The sequence below is a fragment of the Oncorhynchus tshawytscha genome, linkage group LG02 (genome assembly GCF_018296145.1).
Source record: "Oncorhynchus tshawytscha isolate Ot180627B linkage group LG02, Otsh_v2.0, whole genome shotgun sequence".
In the NCBI taxonomy this organism is placed as follows: domain Eukaryota; kingdom Metazoa; phylum Chordata; class Actinopteri; order Salmoniformes; family Salmonidae; genus Oncorhynchus; species Oncorhynchus tshawytscha.
This window is the reverse complement of record NC_056430.1, coordinates 23,611,283-23,629,901: the sequence shown is the minus strand read 5'-3', so window position 1 is coordinate 23,629,901 and position 18,619 is coordinate 23,611,283. Positions and strand designations below refer to the sequence as shown.

General features: G+C 41.7%; 1 protein-coding gene across 1 annotated transcript in view; it reads right to left on the bottom strand.

The window, feature by feature from the left end:
• The window catches only part of LOC112219209 (leucine-rich repeats and immunoglobulin-like domains protein 1), a 44,793-nt gene extending 26,881 nt beyond the window's left edge, over nt 1-17,912 (bottom strand). The window contains exons 1-3 of the mRNA XM_024380404.2: nt 16,804-17,912; nt 2,854-2,925; nt 1,829-1,903 (exon numbers count right to left, since the gene is read on the bottom strand). Coding sequence (XP_024236172.1) covers nt 1,829-1,903; nt 2,854-2,925; nt 16,804-17,006 — 350 coding nt within the window. The 5' untranslated portion in view covers nt 17,007-17,912. The remainder of the gene's footprint in view (nt 1-1,828; nt 1,904-2,853; nt 2,926-16,803) is intronic.
• Between the last annotated feature and the right edge of the window lie 707 nt (nt 17,913-18,619).

The following is an 18,619-nucleotide window of genomic DNA, read 5'->3' as shown; positions in this document are numbered from 1 at the left end:
AGATGCCAGCACAGGCAGTCCCCCTCCAGGCAGAGTTTCACAAACTGTAACCAGGATAGAACTCTGGAGCACTAGTCTCAGTGCTCAGCACAGTCATTGCTTCACATCCATTAAAGAGAGGCAATCAATGTACACTACATGACCAAAAGTAAGTGTGAGCTTCGTCCCCTCTTTGCGGCTATAACAGCCTCCACTTTTCTAGGAAGGCTTTCCACTAGATGTTGGAACATTGCTGTGGTGACTTGCTTCCATTCAGCCACAAGAGCATTAGTGAGATCGGGCACTGATGTTGGGCGAATAGGCCTGGCTCAGAGTCGGCGTTCATCCCAAATGTGTTTGAGGGGGTTGAGGTCAAGGCTCTGAGCAGGCCAGTCAAGTTCTTCCACAACGATCTCCACAAACCTCCCTTTGTGCACGGGGGAATTGTCATGCTGAAACAGGAAAGGGCCTTGCTGTTGCCACAAATGTGGAAGTGCTGAATTGTCTAGAATGTCATTGTATGCTGTAGTGTTAAGATTCCCCTTCACTGGAACTAAGGGGCCTAGTCCAAACCATGAAAAACAGCCCCAGACTATTATTCCTCCTCCACCAAACTTTACAGCTGGCACTATGCATTCAGGCAGGTAGCATTCTCCTGGCTACCACCAAACCCAGACTTGTCAGTTGGACTGCCAGATGGTGAAGCGATTCAGCACTCCAGAGAACTGGTTTCCACTGCTCCAGATTCCAATGGCGGCAAGCTTTACACCAGTCCAGCCGTCGCTTGGCATTTCGCATGGTGATCTTAGGCTTGTGTGCGGCCGCTCGGCCATGGAAACCCATTTCATGAAGCTCCCGATGAACAGTTCCTGTGTTGACGTTGCTTCCAGAGGCAGTTTGGAACTCGGTAGTGAGTGTTGCAGCCGAGGACAGATGATTTCTACACTCTGCGCATTTCAGCACTCGGCGGTCCCGTTCTGTGAGCTTGTGTGGCCTACCACTTTGCGGCTGAGCCGTTGTTGCTCCTAGACCTTTCCACTTCACAATAACAGCACTGACAGTTGACCAGGGCAGCTCTAGCAGGGCAAAAATCCTATGACAGTGCCAAGTTGAAAGTCACGGAGCTCTTCAGTAAGACCATTCTACTGCCAATGTTTGTCTACGGAGATTGCGGTGTGGTCAATTTTATACACCGGTCAGCCACGACTGTGGCTGAAATAGCCAAATCCACTAATTTGAAGGGGTGTCCACATCCTTTCGTATATATATTGCATCTCTGACATACTACCGTCATAGCATAGCAATTCAAATAGAATGAGTGTCTCACCAGTATTCTTGGCAGGGGCATCATTTTTTAACATAGGGTATGGCAAAGTTAACAGGTTGCCGGGGGTTCTTTTTTTAAATACAATTTAAGCTCATTTACTGCATTTCTACATCGGGATTAAAAACTCTAGTTAAGTTTCATGTCAGGCCAGTTACCTAGCCATCTACTACATCTGCACTGTTATGAGAGAAAAGTTGCTCTGTTCACTGCAGCTATGTCGATAAGCTCTCCATCAAACAGCCTGCCCACCAGCTCTGAGACATCCGCAAGGTCCTAAAGCCAGCCCGTCAAACGGCATTTGCCTTTTAAAATCGGGATTGAAATGATTTTCGTGGCCTATTTTAAATTGTCAGTGTTGAGCTAGGGTATGACGACTGCCATACACAATTGATGCCCCGGATTCTTGGTCATAACTAAACTTGCACTCAAACACACATTGACAAGTCGGTGAGGGATAGCAGTTTGAGGACAGTGGGATGCCAGCTTGACGTCCCCATGCTGGTAAATGAAAGGTGTACTCACAGATAGAGGAAAGCGATCTTAGACATAGCCTGACCAAGATCAGGGATGGACGTCAGCTCATTATGGTCCAGGCGCCTGAGGGAAACACAGACACAATGATGTTAGAGGACATAATGGATTGAAAGGAGAAAGTAACAGAACATTGTATTGAGATAACATGGAACTGAAGTAACAACATGAGGTTTCCTCTTGGGTTTGACAGTGTAGTAAGGAAATAGATATGGAGTTACTGTATCCATCTGAAGTGTGTAAGATTCATTCCTAGAATAACAGAATTGTATGCGAGTAAAACATAGCTGGATAAAGCTGTGTCTGGCTAATGTGTGTGCTTGGGCTCTAACAGATGTCAGAGTGTCTGTGTCCTCCCTACCTGGGTTGAGATCGACCCTCCTGAATATATCAAATATTTACAAGCCAGGGTTCAGCCTGACTAGTGTCAAGTGATGGAGAAAGCTTAATATAGAAACCACCAGCCCTACTTTATTCTGAATTGGACTAATTTCAAGACAATACATACAAGGATGCTAGAATGTAGAGTGTGTGTGTGTGTGTGTGTGACAGAATTTCTGTCCATTGACACTACTGTCCTACATAGCAGTTAGGGACCTGACAATTATGGTGAGTGTTCCCTGTGTGAGATGCCGATCTACTGCCATGTTTGTTCAGGGTACAGTCCAGTAAGGACATAACTGATGCCCCGTCTAATACCATCATTGGGAAGCCTGCTAGGCCTACTGCTAACAGAAAACATTTCATTAGACTAAGCACACATACACACAGGGCAGTCCATTAGAACGTGAAGGGGAAGCACTTTGTGAGGAACTGCGTTCATAGATAATCCGTCTGCTTGACAATCGATACTGTGCTGTTCTGAATGAGGCCAGTGCGCACACACACACACACACACACACACACACACACACACACACACACACACACAAAGCCAAGGGGAACTCCTGGGTGAGAGAAGAATACTCACACAGAGAGACAGAGGGAGGAGAGACTATCATGTCTGAGGAACTTACAGCTCTCGTAGGTTTGGGAGGTTCGAGAAGACTTCGACGTCTATGGCTGTCAGCTTGTTGTGGCCAAGATGTCTGTAATAAAGAGAACAGACTGATTAGTATTGTTGATACACCCACGTGACTCTCCATTTTACAGGGGTTTTCCTTCAACTTTGAGAACTCTCTAACATTGTGACAACCCTGTAGTCCCATTTGGGTACTGCTCCATTTGGGTACTGTTCCATTTGGGTACTGTTCCATTTGGGTACTGTTCCATTTGGGTACTGTTCCATTTGGGTACTGTTCCCAATCAATACTGATTCTGACTTGGTTTACACAATGGATACACAGACATCCATCTGTGTACAAGTCAATTTGCAGTTTAGACTAACAATGCATTTAATAGCCACCACTTCACTTGCACAGAGACTAACATTAACTAGGCAAGTCAGTTAAGAACAAATTCTTATTTACAATGACAGCCTAGGAACAGTGGGTTAACTGCCTTGTTCAGAGGCAGAACGACAGATTCTTATCTACAATGACAGCCTAGGAACAGTGGGTTAACTGCCTTGTTCAGAGGCAGAACGACAGATTGTTACCTTGTCAGCTCAGGGATTTGATCTAGCAGCCTTTCGGTTACTGGCACAACGCTCTATCCACTAGGCTACCTGCCGAGATAAGTCAGTCTCTACAGTATACATGTGTGTGAGGAGATAAATGGTAGAGTGTGTGGGCCCCGCAGGCAGCCCTGATTGGGCGTTGTGTTACGATAATTGGCAGGGCCCTCCTACCGCCATTGTGCCACAGATTGCTAAATTGCTGTCCCTGTTACAGGAGACAATTACCTCATTATACTGAAGCAAAGTGAAAAATCACAGGGTTTCCTCTGCCAGGCTGGGCGGCACAGGAAGGTACAAACACAGCTGAGAACACCGCCTCAGCGCAGCACAGTGAGCGACACCGACCACAGTAATCTTCCACAACAATCAGCGCCAGCCTTTAACAAGGCCCTGATCAGTGCAAACTGAGGATAATAAAGCTTAACTGGAGAGCTCCTCATTAAAAACAACCAATAAAACACCATTCAGGAGGGCTGCTGCCCCCTTAACAGCTTTCAGAAGGAAAAACAAGCTGAGTGCTATACTGGTATAAGATAAAAGAACTACAGAAATGTAGAGCATGTCATTGTTTGCTGTTGTCCATTTAGAGTAGAGAGAAGGTCACATTGGGAGAAAAATCTGGTGCCAGAGACCAGAATAACAAACAAACGGTGTGTGTTTGTATGTATTCTCAATCTCAGGAAGGCCAAGGGAGTGTTTATACAACTCCAGATGTGTCTTCCCTTGTTCATTCACCTTCATTGTCTTGCCTATCTGATCAGATAAGTTTCAGTGTGTTTTAACACCTACTGTATGAGCAGCTGGTGATAACACCATTGCTTCCTTCTGTTCTACAGTCACAAGTAGAGAAGGTGGTATTACGCCTCACTGACTGGGGCTTACGTTCTCCAGAATCAGCCATACCATAACGCTTCAGGGGCACAATCCAATGTACTGGGCACAACACAGGTGGCGAAGGCTATGGGACAGAAAAAGCCCAAAAACCTAGGCATTAAAAACTAAAATGTCAAGTCTAGGACAAAAAGGCTTCTCAACAGTTTTTACCTTCAAGCCATAAGATTCCTGACTATTTGCATTGTGTGCCCCCCCCCTATAACCCCTCTTTTACGCTGCTGCTACTCTGTTTATATCTTATATGCATAGTCACTTTAACTATACATTAATGTACATACTACCTCAATAGGCCCGACCAACCAGTGCTCCCGCACATTGGCTAACCGGCTATCTGCATTGTGTCCCACCACCCGCCAACCCCTCTTTTTATGCTTCTGCTACTCTCTGTTCAACATATATGCACAGTCACTTTAACGATATCTACATGTACATACTACCTCAATCAGCCCGACTAACAGTAAAAATGTTTTTTACTGTTGTTTTATTTCTTTACTTACCTACACACACACACACACACCTTTTTTCGCACCATTGGTTAGAGCCTGTAAGTAAGCATTTCACAGTCTACTACACCGGTTGTATTCTGTGCACATGACAAATAAACTTTGATATGTCCGAAAACTCTTAACCTCAATGATCTCCGTGGTCAATTTACCAGTCCAAAAACACATTATTTTGAAAGCTAAGAGAAATCTGTGATGGAGTGTGGCAAACACTACAAAACGTTATTCCCTCTGCTGAAACTCTGGAATGGTGAATTCCATTGCATGGCACAGCAAGAATTCTGCTGTTTATCTAAATGAGCAGGCTTGTTTAACATTAGTCAGCATGATCAAGATCACAGCGCTATGTTCTTGACCAGAAAGTGTCAGCAAGGTAATTCATGTCTAGCTTTTAGCCAAATAAAGAAAAAAATACATAAATCAGCAGGTCTACAAGGGGGGGGGGCAGTTTCCTCATCCCTGATCTAAAGCATGCAAGGAGTTGTGCAACCAGGATCAACTGAGGTGAAGGTGGAAGTGGAGGATGGAGAGGCCTAGACTGAACAGACTTGTCTAGGAATACATTCTCCAGAATCAGCCATACCATAACGCTTCAGGGGCACAATCCAATGTACTGGGCACAACACAGGTGGCGAAGGCTATGGGACAGAAAAAGCCCAAAAACCTAGGCATTAAAAACTAAAATGTCTAGAAAAACTTTTTAAAAAACTAAAATGCCCTGATCTAAAGCATGCAAGGAGTTGTGCAACCAGGATCAACTGGAAGTGGAGGATGGAGAGGCCTAGACTGAACAGACTTGTCTAGGAATACATACTAGGCCAGGTAACTTAATCTACTGCCACTTCCCAGTCCACCTGTTGACCTGAAGCACAGTCTACTCTAGAGACCTCGGGTCAATAGCAACACAGTTAGAGGTAGCTCATGAGGGTACAGGTTCTCTTGGCCACTCAGACCGCATTAGAGCAGTGATAAAGCTATAAAACCTGTCTGACAAGACAATCTGACCTGCCTCAAACCTCCCAAAACACTCAAAGCCCCCCACAGCACTAGACGTCAACCATTACACATTGTTGGATTGACGTCATAAACCCTTCATCAACTCCCAAAAAACACCACATTGACTTGTTTTGTATTCCGTCAAAGCGCTTGGGAGTAATGTTATTTCTTATGACAGTGCCCTCATAATTAAAGGCAGACTGCAGAGGGGAAGGGGGTGGGGAAGGGTTCTACTAGACCGGAATCTTCTATCTGCTCATCTCTATCGCTGATAAGATGTGTGAACTTCGCTCTTTGGAAGTGTGAAATGATATCAGCAACAGGGCCTCTGTGATGCAGCTGGGAAACAGCGGAGCTTTTATGTGGTCTGACCAGCCATAAATTGGTCAAAGAATAACCTTCTGTCTGTCGGGGAGCTAGGAGAAGAGGGAGAGCGCCCATAGGCCAAACAGAGGGCCAGCCAGACAGAGGCAAAGAGAGCACAATATAACACTGTGCTGTCCCCCCCCCCTTCCTGTCATAAAGGCCCATTTACAGCCAGGCAATGGCAGTTAGAGCATACACAGGAGTACCACCACCACTGTTTTGGACTCCTGCAAAACACAGGCAAGAGAGGGTGGACAAGACTGAGAAAGCAGCCACAAACAAAAACATTTTTATTTAAAAAGTGTCACAATACACCCAGTGTTTCAACAATATTCATTTAGCAATGGTGCCCCACCACACCAAGAGGGCTGGGCGATATGGCTGAAATATCGGTAAGTCAGCATTATGTTTCTGACTGATTACATTTCTAAATATGTTGAGTAGTGCAGGACCCTAGGATGGTAACAAATTAATATTCAGTGGCTTCAATTCAATTCTCCATTCTGATGGTTTTATACTCAACCAAACTGAAAGAGAAGTAGTCAAATTTAGTTTAACTTTTAATTTAGCACTTTATCAAAATAACTTTGTAGACTGTATTGTAAAAATCCATACCGGTATACCTTAAAAGTTGATATATAGCCAAACAGGGCTCAGCATGAACTTAGGCCCAAAGATGCCACATGAGGGAGGAGCACACAACACAGTCTCATGCACAATACACACCCGGATTGGAGTTTGATAGCAAATCCTCATTTGTTCCACAGTCGCTAGACTCCTTGATTACGAGCAAAAGGAAATGAACCGCCTCAATGAATCTGAAAGAATAACATCAATATGTCCATTCTGAGGGAGTATTGTTCCAGTTCCCTCGACTAGCCGCTGATCTTATATTCTGTACTTCAAAGTGAAGAAAATGACTGATCATTGAACAATATATTTCCCCCTGCTTAATGTTTATTATGCTTGCAAAAAGAAAAGCCTGCAATAATTACACCATCATCCATGGAGAGAGAATGGGCCCAAATACAGGCCTGAACTTTATAAACAACTGTATGTAGGCCTGTGTGTGTGGATTTATGTTCAGGTACTGAAAGCCTCTGTTTTCTACTAAATAAGTGGACACGGCCACTGCAGGTTTTTTGGAAGGTAAGAAAGCTTGGCTCTGGTGAGCACACAGCTATCAGCTCTTGGTTGTGGCGGCCTGTTTAGAGGGTTCTCCACTTCGCAATACCTCTCCAAGTCGCTCTCTTTTTTTTCAAATCAGGTTTCCAAACTCTTACCAGATGTAGGCCTACAGAATTCACAGATGATTCATTTATCTAACCAACTTTGTAGACACTGGCTTAAACAAAAAGGAAAAAAAAACTTGGCGCCCCAGTGTGTCTTAACAAAAAAGGCCATCTATTCTGTTGACTGGATTCCTATGGAATGACTTCTGGCAGCAGCTGTTCAATTGTCATTACAGTGAACACAGCGATGAGCTCACTTCATAACTTAATGTGAATGTCAACTTTTATCTATAGTTATGACTTAGATAATGACTTATTGCTGCTAATGTGTGTCTAGATAGATGGATATAGATCATCTATATCCATACATACATAACACACATTTCATTTTAAACTGTAGTATAAAAGTTTACATTTACATAAAACAATAAATAAAAGCCATACTTTTTCTATTTAGGCAAGCACTGAGCATCTATCTACTGAAAATATCAAACATTAGCACCAACAGGATTATTTTTAGGAATGATAAAATGAGAGCACTATGGATATAATAGTAAACCCCAGGAAACTAGAGGATGATGTTGCTTTAGGGCCTAGGGACATAATAGGCGTAAGGCCCCATTGTTGCAATAACCTGCTAAATTCCTTCCATCTTGATTCCCTGATGCCGCTAGGGAAGTTTAGCACTTTGGTGTTAAATTAATTAAGGAATGCAATTGTTTCGATTGATTGTAATGGTTTATTTGTTGAAAATGTACCTTTTTTTTTACTACTTCTTTGTTATTTTAGAATATAAAATGTTATTGTGAAACATTGTGAATGAGACCCTGGTCTCAAATTGGGCTCCCATGAAATTAATCCAAGACTACTAAAATCATTCTCAATACCACAAGTTTACAAGACTGCTTAGAAAGAATTGCCCTTGAAACCACAAGAGCCACAGTCCTGCAGTCTGTACAGTTGCTGTTGTATGGCTGTTCCACTGTCCATCTGGGGTTAAGGAAATGGAGATAACCGCTTTGGTTTTAGCTTTTGTTTCATTATGGCAGTTTGATCTGCTATCAATCATTCCTTCATTCATACCACCTGGCTCAAGATGCATGGTAACCAGTCACACGATGGCAACATCCTTGATTACCAGCAACAGCAATCTCCTCTGCAAAGTTTTAGTGTTTATTTGCATGTTGATTGTAGTTGGTTCAGTCAGACTACAGAACTTCCATCCAGTTAAACCAGACATGCACTAGACTGTGATATTGAAAACACTTACAGGCAGCAGGCAGAAACCCTCCAGCAGAATCTCCACCCCCAACACCCCATCAGTGCACCCCCTCAGGCCAGGTGAACTGGACCCAAGATCAGAGGAACCACCAGACCAGAGCCTGTCAGGAAACCACCAAAACAAACCCATTTCCTTTGGGCAAAAGCCAAACCATAGAGGTTGAAGGCAGAGGGGCATATGATGCAGTAACAGAAAGTCTGTCATAGTGTTGTCACAATACCAACAACACTAGTCCAAATAATAGATACCACAGAGAAAAAAATAATAACAGAAAGTGGCCTAGCATCCTGTCCCCAGACACTTTTCCCCTTTTCGAAACGTTCTCCAAAAACCTGAAATTCACTTAAATTCAATATGTTGTATAGAGTAGAACTTCACACTGTATTATAGAATGGCGACTAGACTGACCAGTGATTTGGCTAGAGGAATGGGAGGAAGGACTATACATGCATAATGATCTGCATGTCATTGTGGCAGTATGGGGAAAACACTGCCTGAAATGTTCTTTGCTCTTCAGTTAACACAGACCTCTCCCTCCCTTCCAAACAGAATTTAAGGAGGACCAGAAAGAAATGTATTTGATATAGTTTAGACTTACATTATGCCTATATGAATCGTACCTTTGAAGCACGAGTAGCAGTCCCTTTTCCTTTCTTCCTGTGCCAATCAAATTTGCCTAAAAACATAAATGTCAAGTTACCAGGCTACTAGCTAGCTAGGTAACGTGACTGAACAACCGTGCTTGTTGTCAAACCAATAATTAGCAACCTGGGATTAGTTTAAAGCGGCCAGCGACATGGTTTGTGAAATTATATCAAATGCGCGCCAATTTTTAACTGCTTAGGCTGGAGACTGTTCTCTTTGCTGTTTTTATTTATTTACTTTTCTGCTCTTTTGCACACCAATATCCCTACCTGTACATGACCATCTGATCATATATCACTCCAGTGTTAATCTGCAAAATTGTAACTATTCGTCTACCTCCTCATGCCTTTTGCACACATTGTACATTGTACATAGACTCCCCCTTTGTTTTCTACTGTGTTATTGACTTGTTAATTTGTTTATTCCATGTGTAACTCTGTTGTCTCCTCACACTGCTATGCTTTATCTTGGCCAGGTCGCAGTTGTAAATGAGAACTTGTTCTCAACTAGCCTACCTGGTTAAATAAAGGTGAAAAAAAAAAAAAAGCTGCAGGCATGCCTTCAGGCTCAATTTCCCCTCTCTGACACTCAGAGGCTGCATGACAATGAACTTGCAGTCAGTCTACTCAGACTGGTCTGTGCGCTTGGTTATAACAGGCGATGAAATTATACAATGTATCAACATTGCTTTGCGTGCTGCTCCAATGTACAAGTCTAACAATAGAAGACTAATCAGGGTATGGATCTGCATCCCCGCTCGCCATCAAGGCCAAATTATATTTAAAAGAACTGACGGAGGAAAAGATGCACATGAAAAGTAGACGGAGAGAAGCAGGTGAGCTAGGGCTGTTAGGGGATGAGGCTGGCTGATTACAGCTGCCACACGTGATATGTGCATGATGAGCTGACGGAGAGAAGCAGGTGAGTGAGGGCTAGTAGGGGATGAGACTGGCTGATTACAGCTGCCACATATGATATGAGCATGATAGTGAAGTGGATATTATTGGACATGCCCATACAAGAGACTAGAGGCTGTTGCTTCAATTCAACTGAGCTTATAAACAGGGCTGAAAAATTCTGTAGCATCATATGAAACAGTACTAAGCTATTCTAAAATGTCGGTATCATAGGTAGGGATGCAAGATATATCGGTGAACATATCCGAATCAGCCGATATTAGCTAAAAATGCCAACATCGGTATCGGCCCGATGTCTAGTTTAATGACGATTTGAAAAAACAATGTCATAGCTGACGTGCATACCTATATAAAACATAGGTACATGACGTAATGATGCCACATAAAATTTTGGCTACCCAGCGTTCCTAACCTAGCCCACAATGTCTGCTGTGTGGATCGCGCAGTCATTTGAAAGAGTAAGTACATTTCAGCGAGACAACTCAAAGGCCAATACATTAAGGCCAAGATAATGGAATTCATTGCCCTTGACAATCAACAGTTCCCTGTTGTGGGTGATGTTGGCTTTCGCAACTGGTCGAGCACCGGTACACACTAACGTCACCAAGTGCGCTATTGTTCAGATGTTGCCTTACCGGAGTTACACAGTAATAGCTTCACTGCTAGTAACTTCACTATGGAACACCGTTTGGGTCTTTGCGTGTCAAAAAAGATACATGTCAAATAACACTATGACGCATTAAATTAGCTTTTAATTTGACACGTCAAATAACACAGTTCTATTATAGAATGTTGTGTGTTCTGAATTTGCACATGCAAGCCAGGCGCCACCACTACTTTCAGTAGCACTGTCAAAGCTGTACAAAAAAATATACAAGTCCGCAAACAAGCAAACACCGGCCATGAACGATGTGTTTACAATACCGCGGTGGTAATAAAGCATCATTTTTTCAACTGCAACTTCTGGGGTAGCTAGCTAGCTTTAGCTTGGTACCAATACAAAGCTAGTACCAACCAGCCTGAAAACAATTACCAGTAGAAATTGCAGTCATTTTCACTGCTCTTAGCAATGATTTAGGAATCCTTGTAAGGGTTAGCTAGGTAGCCACTTGTTGTTCACCTATTGAAATTGAACTTCAGTTCATGAAAATAAATAGCTAGCCAGCTAATTAACCCTGTTGCCCAAAGCTAACGTTAAAAGCAGCCAGGTAGCTTCATCTGGCTAGTGAGTCTCGACCTGACCGAGTTGTGGTGTGAAGCTAGCCACAATAGTGGAATTTGCAGTTCGCCATCAAAATAAAAGTACCTCTCTGAAAGTGATGCAGAAGGTTACAATTGGTGGAATCGTGCCATATTTAGACTAGATCACGTTAAACAAGGTTGGAATGTGAAACAATGAAATGGTTTATCAATCTACTCGGTGACCCCCACAGAACACAACTGTGAAGAGTTCACGTAAATATTGGCGTTGTAGCTCTTATCGCAGGGCTGTGACTGTGTGAAATCATCTCCCCAGTCAGCCTATTGTGTGTATTGACATTCATATTGCACTGTACAGTTTTACCAAAGGATTGGAGATCAATGAAAGGGGCAACAGTCTACTCCATACCCAATATATTTTTTCCCAATGTCCTCCTCAGTTATCAGACCCCAAAACATCCACGCAATATTGTTTTTCCTCTGGAATAGTGTTTAATCCAAATAGGTTGACAATAAATGTGGCTCAATTCACAGTTGTTTCAGAGTCCCGCAATAAGAGCTACAATGCTAATGTTCTCTGGGTGTCACCTAGTAGACTGATACACCATGTTATTGATCCACAATCCATAGGGAAGGCTGTACAGTGAAATAAGTATGCCCCAATGCAATTCTAAAGTAGAACACATCCAGTGTGATTGCAACAGATGTCAAATTGTCTTTTGTTAATTTTATATAAAATTTCAACCTCGTTTAGCACGATTTATTATGATCAATTATGCCATAATTCTACTATTTGTATTAATTTGCATCACTGTCAATGACATACGTTTATTTTGAAGGCTAACCGCAAAGTCCACTATTGTGGCTAATCCTTATTGTTGCTAGCGTCACAGATGTTCCGACCACCATTAATCAAATAAGAACTGTCTTATAAATTAGGGTTATTTTTGATGACACCTAGTTATATAGTTAGCTAGCTAACGATAGCTACTGAAACAGATTTCGTTTTGCTCTGTTTTGAGGGAAGAACATTGTTTGCATCCATGAGCTAGCTATCTTTAAAAAATAAATGTAAAAAATTATAACCAGCACTGTAGGTGTGCGAGACAACTTTACCAGCATCATAGCATACATATCGCTGAATCGTTGTGACATATGAAATACGAGTGAGTGTAATCAATGTGTAATAACTACATCAAAAACGTATGAATGCATTCAATTATTATGTGACGTGCAGTCATATTCAGATCCTGATTGGTCAACCAGCTTATTTGGCAAGTCAAACAGTGTTGACATGCAAAAACCCAAAAGGTGTTTCATATAAATCCTGGTTGAGAATTAAATGACTGAACAAATGAACAACGAAACAGCACAGCAAGTAAGTGAAAGAAATAGGTTTTGATTATGTTTTACTGGTAATGGGGACATAAGTGAAAGGCAACTAAAGAACTTTTTGGTCAGTGTGGTGTGTGTAACCTTTATTAAAACTAGGCAAGTCAGTTGAGAACAAATTCTTATTTACAATGACGGCCTACCCCGGATGATGCTGGGCCAAGTGTGTGCCGCCCTATGGGACTCGCAACCACGGCTGGATGTGAAACAGCCTGGATTCAAACTAGGGATTGTAGTGACACCTCTTGCACTGAGATGCAGTGCCTCAGACCGATGCGTCCATGCGCGTGTGTTAAATAGTTAACTGTACTAGAATGCTTAAAAGGCCACTAAAATGTTTAATATCGGTATCGTTTATTTTGGCAAGGAAAATATTGAATATCGGTATCATCCAAAAAATGTGATATCGGTGCATCACTAATCATAAGTATCATGATGTTTTGGTACCGTGATAATGGTATAAAGCGCAACACTTGTTTGTCAAAAGAGGCAGTGAGTAGTTGGTTGTGTCAGGGCTTGACATTTCTTGCCTGTGTAGGAAACCACTCAGCAAAAGCTGGTTTGTAAAAGGATCAATCCAGAGAATTCTCCTTCCTGTTTGAGTGAATATAGGTGACACTGTAGACCACAGCTGTAGAAATGGACAAAGCAGGAGAGACTTCTTACAGACACAGGGACTCTACTTTGTCCCTGTATCAAACCACATCGATCGGAGCCAATGTTGATAATGTTCATGCTTTTATTTCCTTCTGTAAAACCCATAACACGGATGGCATTGCAGGCAGAGACACTTTACAGTGACCACAAACGAGTCAAACCACCACTCGAGAGAGATTCTCAACGAGTGAGAGGAAGCCTGCAATGGGTATCATTAGGCTATTCATCAGAAAACTACTAGAGCACTTATCTAGGGAACAATCTTTGTGATGTGTTTACAGCCTTATGGGCATGCATAATTACCACTATATTCTGATACGTTTAATAAAGGCAACAGCAAAAATATAGAATACCCTTAAATCTCTTGCTTTGAAGTACAGTATATTAACCATTTAACATTCTCCCTAAATAACCAGTGGTCACTCTCGCCAATTTCCCCATCTAATTATTTCAATGCCTCGTCATCTCTCCCTGTAAGATCAATCTCCTCTGCTTTCCCTTTGGCTGAATATGCCAAACACCTGCTTGTTTCCTACTATCTCCATCAAGGCAGCAGTGTCACAGGAGAGCTGTAAAAACAGGGCAGAACAGGGAAACTATTTTTGACAACTGGAAGGCATTATGGCTCCATTTTTCACCAAGCTGTGCCCAGAGAGTTTCCTCAGAAAACTCTCGCTCTTACTGACAGATATACTGTATACTAATAAATCCATGCTACTGTAGGAGTTGTCATCACTACACTAGGCCTATATAAAATAGAACCACAACAGCAAGTCACTATTTGTTCCTGAGCACAGATTATATGAAGAGAATGAGAAATGTAATTCTTGTAATTATTTTATACAGTTAAAGAATTTAAATAATAGGAGCATTACAAAAAATGATATCTAGGACTTCAGACATTTTTAAAACTCAAGCCATCATGACAAGCCGTCCATCTTGTCCTAACCAACACAATGGCGTTCTGCTACAGAAGAGCCAGTTCAGAGCAGCTCACTGTGAGCTGGACCAATCTTGTTTTTATAGACACCCAACAGTAATGTCCGCTTACCCACCTCACTGACTGACCGAACGCTATTACTGCTAGCATCCACCCAGGCCAGGTCTAAACATAACAGGGACATTTTATTCCCCCCACTAATTCACTTGGCACATTTTCCCCAGAGGTTGAGAGACAAACATTTGGTGTGAAACCCAGCATGGATGTGACTGGACACTTACACAGTGGTCTAAAACTAGGATCTCAATGAATCCTAGTAAGGTTTTATTTTAAAGTTTATATTAAAAAAATCATAGTATAAAATTCTAAACAGTCTAAAATTAACTTAAATAAATGTATACCTGATTTATGAGATGATCATATTTTACTCCATCATTATAGGATTAAGATTGAGGATTAAAGGTATTTGTTGATAAAATGTTCATGTTTAATATTCTCCTTCCTTACGTGATGCATTGAGTGAGTCTCTGTGGACCTTTCTTCAGACCAGGCCAAACCACGTGGCATATCCGTTTGATCATAAATTAGAGGTAGCTCCAGCCGACCAGTGAGCCGTCCACAGTGACTGCCCATTCATCTCCACCTCTCTCCCTACACAATGTGTGCAGTAAACTTTTAAACGCCCAGCTTTTTGAAGTGCCAAGAGGGGGAAAAAAGTGCATGCTTTGTAATGAGCGAGAGTGAATGGCAGTTCCCCTGTGCCCAACCCCCATACACACACACGTTTTGTAAACAGAGTGAAATATCCACCTATACGAATGCATCTCCTCCTTTCAACAAGTCAAATGAACTGGGATAAGAGTTTTAATGGGATCACATACAGTCTCAATAGAAAACCAGAGAAGAAAGTCTCCCTTTGTGGCTTCTACAAACGTGGAGAAATACACAGCCTAAGTGATTTACAGATTAATTCAATGCAATAAAACCATTCAATTTGAAAACAAGAGTATGTCACAGCTTAATCTTGACCAATAAGGTACTTACAGATAACAAGTATGCTAACCTAATAAAATAATATATATATATATATATCTTTTTTTGTTGTTGGTGTAGACATGATCCGCCAGGCACCAGATATCACACCACAATGTTTACTTTTAGCCATTCCAGATGGGAAACTTGTCCCCATTGCTCTAGTAGTGGTGTTGAAGATAGTATAGTACTGTATACCTATGCATCAGTGTTACATTATGCCATGAACACCACTGTGGGGCTAAAGGGCAATAAGGCATCATTACTCACATTTTAGAGGACTTTTTAAAAGTTGCATTCCTCACTTCCCAGGGGAAGACAAACTGCCTCAAACAGGAACCTGGGAGTCTGAGAAGATTCACTTTTTAACCCCCAAGCCCCAAAAAAGACATATAAATATCCCTCTCGCTCCTCCTCAACAGTCCTGCAGTTGAATTGTCCTTAAGATTCCCAATTGCCATTGAAACAGTGGTCCCACTGCTGCTTGAGCCAAAATTATGATTTTTTAAAAGTAACTGGTCTATAAACAAGCTGTCATTTCAATGGGATGAGGAATGAAATGTTCTCAATTTCAAGACACATTCCAAGAAAATATGTTTCTCAATTGGCTCATTTCCTAAACAAACCTGCAGACTGTCCCCCCATTGTGGCCAATGATGTCTTGAGAATACACGCTTAATTTACTAGAAATCCAATTTGTGGGCCACAGCACCAAATAGGGAATAAAGGACTAATATTGTAAGTGTCATAAATCTATATGAGGTGATGTTTAGACAACAGAGGTTTAAATCCAATGAGATTTAAGCTAGTCAATTTCCTTGGAAAAATGATTTGCCCAAATACATAAGTAGATATTGTTTAGATTGTTGAAAATGTATCTAAATCTTCCTAATTGACACGATTTAGTTATATAGGCTATTTTCTCCCAAATGTATATATTTTGGGTCACCCTTGAAGTGGCCTATTCAGAGGTGGGGAGTAGCCTAATACGTCAATAAAGCCTATTATTGAAGGGGATAACAATTGAAAGCAACTTGTTAAGTAGTTTCAGATTCAGTGGAAATGGCAAAAATCGACAAAGATGTTGTTTTGACATTATCCGTATTCCGCTGTCCATGCATGTATAGCCCATTTGGGTTCTGGTACAAAGTAATAAGACAACCATGCAATCAGGCAAGTTACAACTCCATAAAAGTTCATTGAAATATTAATTTATGTCCTTGCAACAATGATTCCGACAGTCGGTGGAGGGCTGCGTTGGTCAATTAATACGGCAGCTCGAATCTACTTACAGGGAAACTGTCCGAATCGGCAGGTCCAGCGGTGTATCTGTCAAATCCAAATGACTACAGTCCACAGAATCTCCATTGCAGGTACAGTTCTGAGCACATGGTAAATCTGAGCTCAAACCGTAATTGATTAACAGTTCCAGCGAGAATACTAAATAAAAACCATAGTGGGAACCCGATCCAATTCGCTCCAGGGGCGCCGCCATTTTGTATCCAGTTTAATCGAGCGGCCACTGATCTCTCCTCAAATTGGAAATATGATACAGTTTTAGAGAGAGTGAGGTCTGTTATAGTACATCAATTGCGTTGTGCTAAAATTAAGTAAAAACAAACACTTGTGATGTAGACAATAGGTCTACTCTTCCAAATAAGTAATTTAAAACAAGTTATCAATCCAACTTTCTCCTCGTGTCCTATGTGGTCTGAAATCAAAGTTGATTCACGGTTTACTTAGAAATAAGGCTACAAACTTGTCAAGTAAACACAATTAAATGCAAGTAGAACTTGTCCATAAAAGGCTGATAACGAGGTCTCTTGGCAAAGCGATTCGTTTTTGGCAAACACTGAAATAATAGGCAAAAATATGGCAAACATCAACGGCGGATCCTCATTTTCAATACAACTTTCAGCATGTCAAACATACAAGTGACACACATTTTCCTAGAATAAATTGACACTATCTAAATACTAGCCTATGCGCGTTGCCTCCGCACTCAAAATAAACGTTGAAACGTATCTTCTCTTCATCGCGGGCTTGGAATGTTGGCTAAAACGTGGACTGTGATACAATGTTCCATTGCTATGCAAATGTGGAAGGCAAAGTTTAGTGCCGAAAACTATCGTTGACTTCTCGTTTATGACGCTTGCAAAACGCCAAAAAAGAAACACCTTGCTAGTGCCAATTGATCCCAATTTCGCCGCACCCTCGACGCGTTATGCTATCCGAAGAGCCTAGGAAATGTTTATCAGATGCTGTCCGATTATTAACAAATTCAGTCCCCAACTTCAGACTGTATCCACTATGAGTTGTTTATTCTTGATTTAGTTTACTTTTTTCAGTCGTCGTTCCATAGTAGTCCCACTTTGGATGCACAAGGGAACCTCCCATTTCCCTTGCAATTGGCTGTTCAAATTTGAGGAACGGTGAACTCCTAATCTCACTGGCTGTTTTAGGATTCTACAGGCGGTTCGACTGCCAGTGACCAGCTGTCACTCACCAGACGTTGACCCAACCCATGTTTCTCACCCCGGGTGTGAAACCGCACCACCTCCTCTCATGCTCACCGCGTCTTAAAGGGGCAATCAGCAGTTGCTACATACATTTTGGGACTTATACATTAACGTTATGTACCCATTGATTCTTGACTAATATAGCTTATAAAGGCCTCATGAGCTTAGTTCAATTGTCGTACCCCATCAGAACCCAAAATATAAGATTGTTTTACTCCAATGTTTGTGAACAAAGAAAATGTAAACACACACTACGTAGCCTCAAAACATGGTTAAAACGATCATTTTGATATCTAGGAATTGAAGAGTGATACAATTTATCCAGCCCCATCCCTCAGCTTTTTACCAAACCAGGGGTGAGGATTAGGCAATGTTATTGTTTTTACTGCTGAGTGCCGCTTTAAAGGGACAAGGACCAGGTTAAAGCACTATAATCAGATAATGATAGCCTTCCGTAATAGATAGCAGTGGAAATGCTGCAAATGCTGTATATCATTCTGATACTATTGTAAGGGAATTCTGCCCTATGTGCACACAAGTGACCACAGGAAACGTCTTTGATCAGAGGTTAGTTTGTTTAATAAGGATT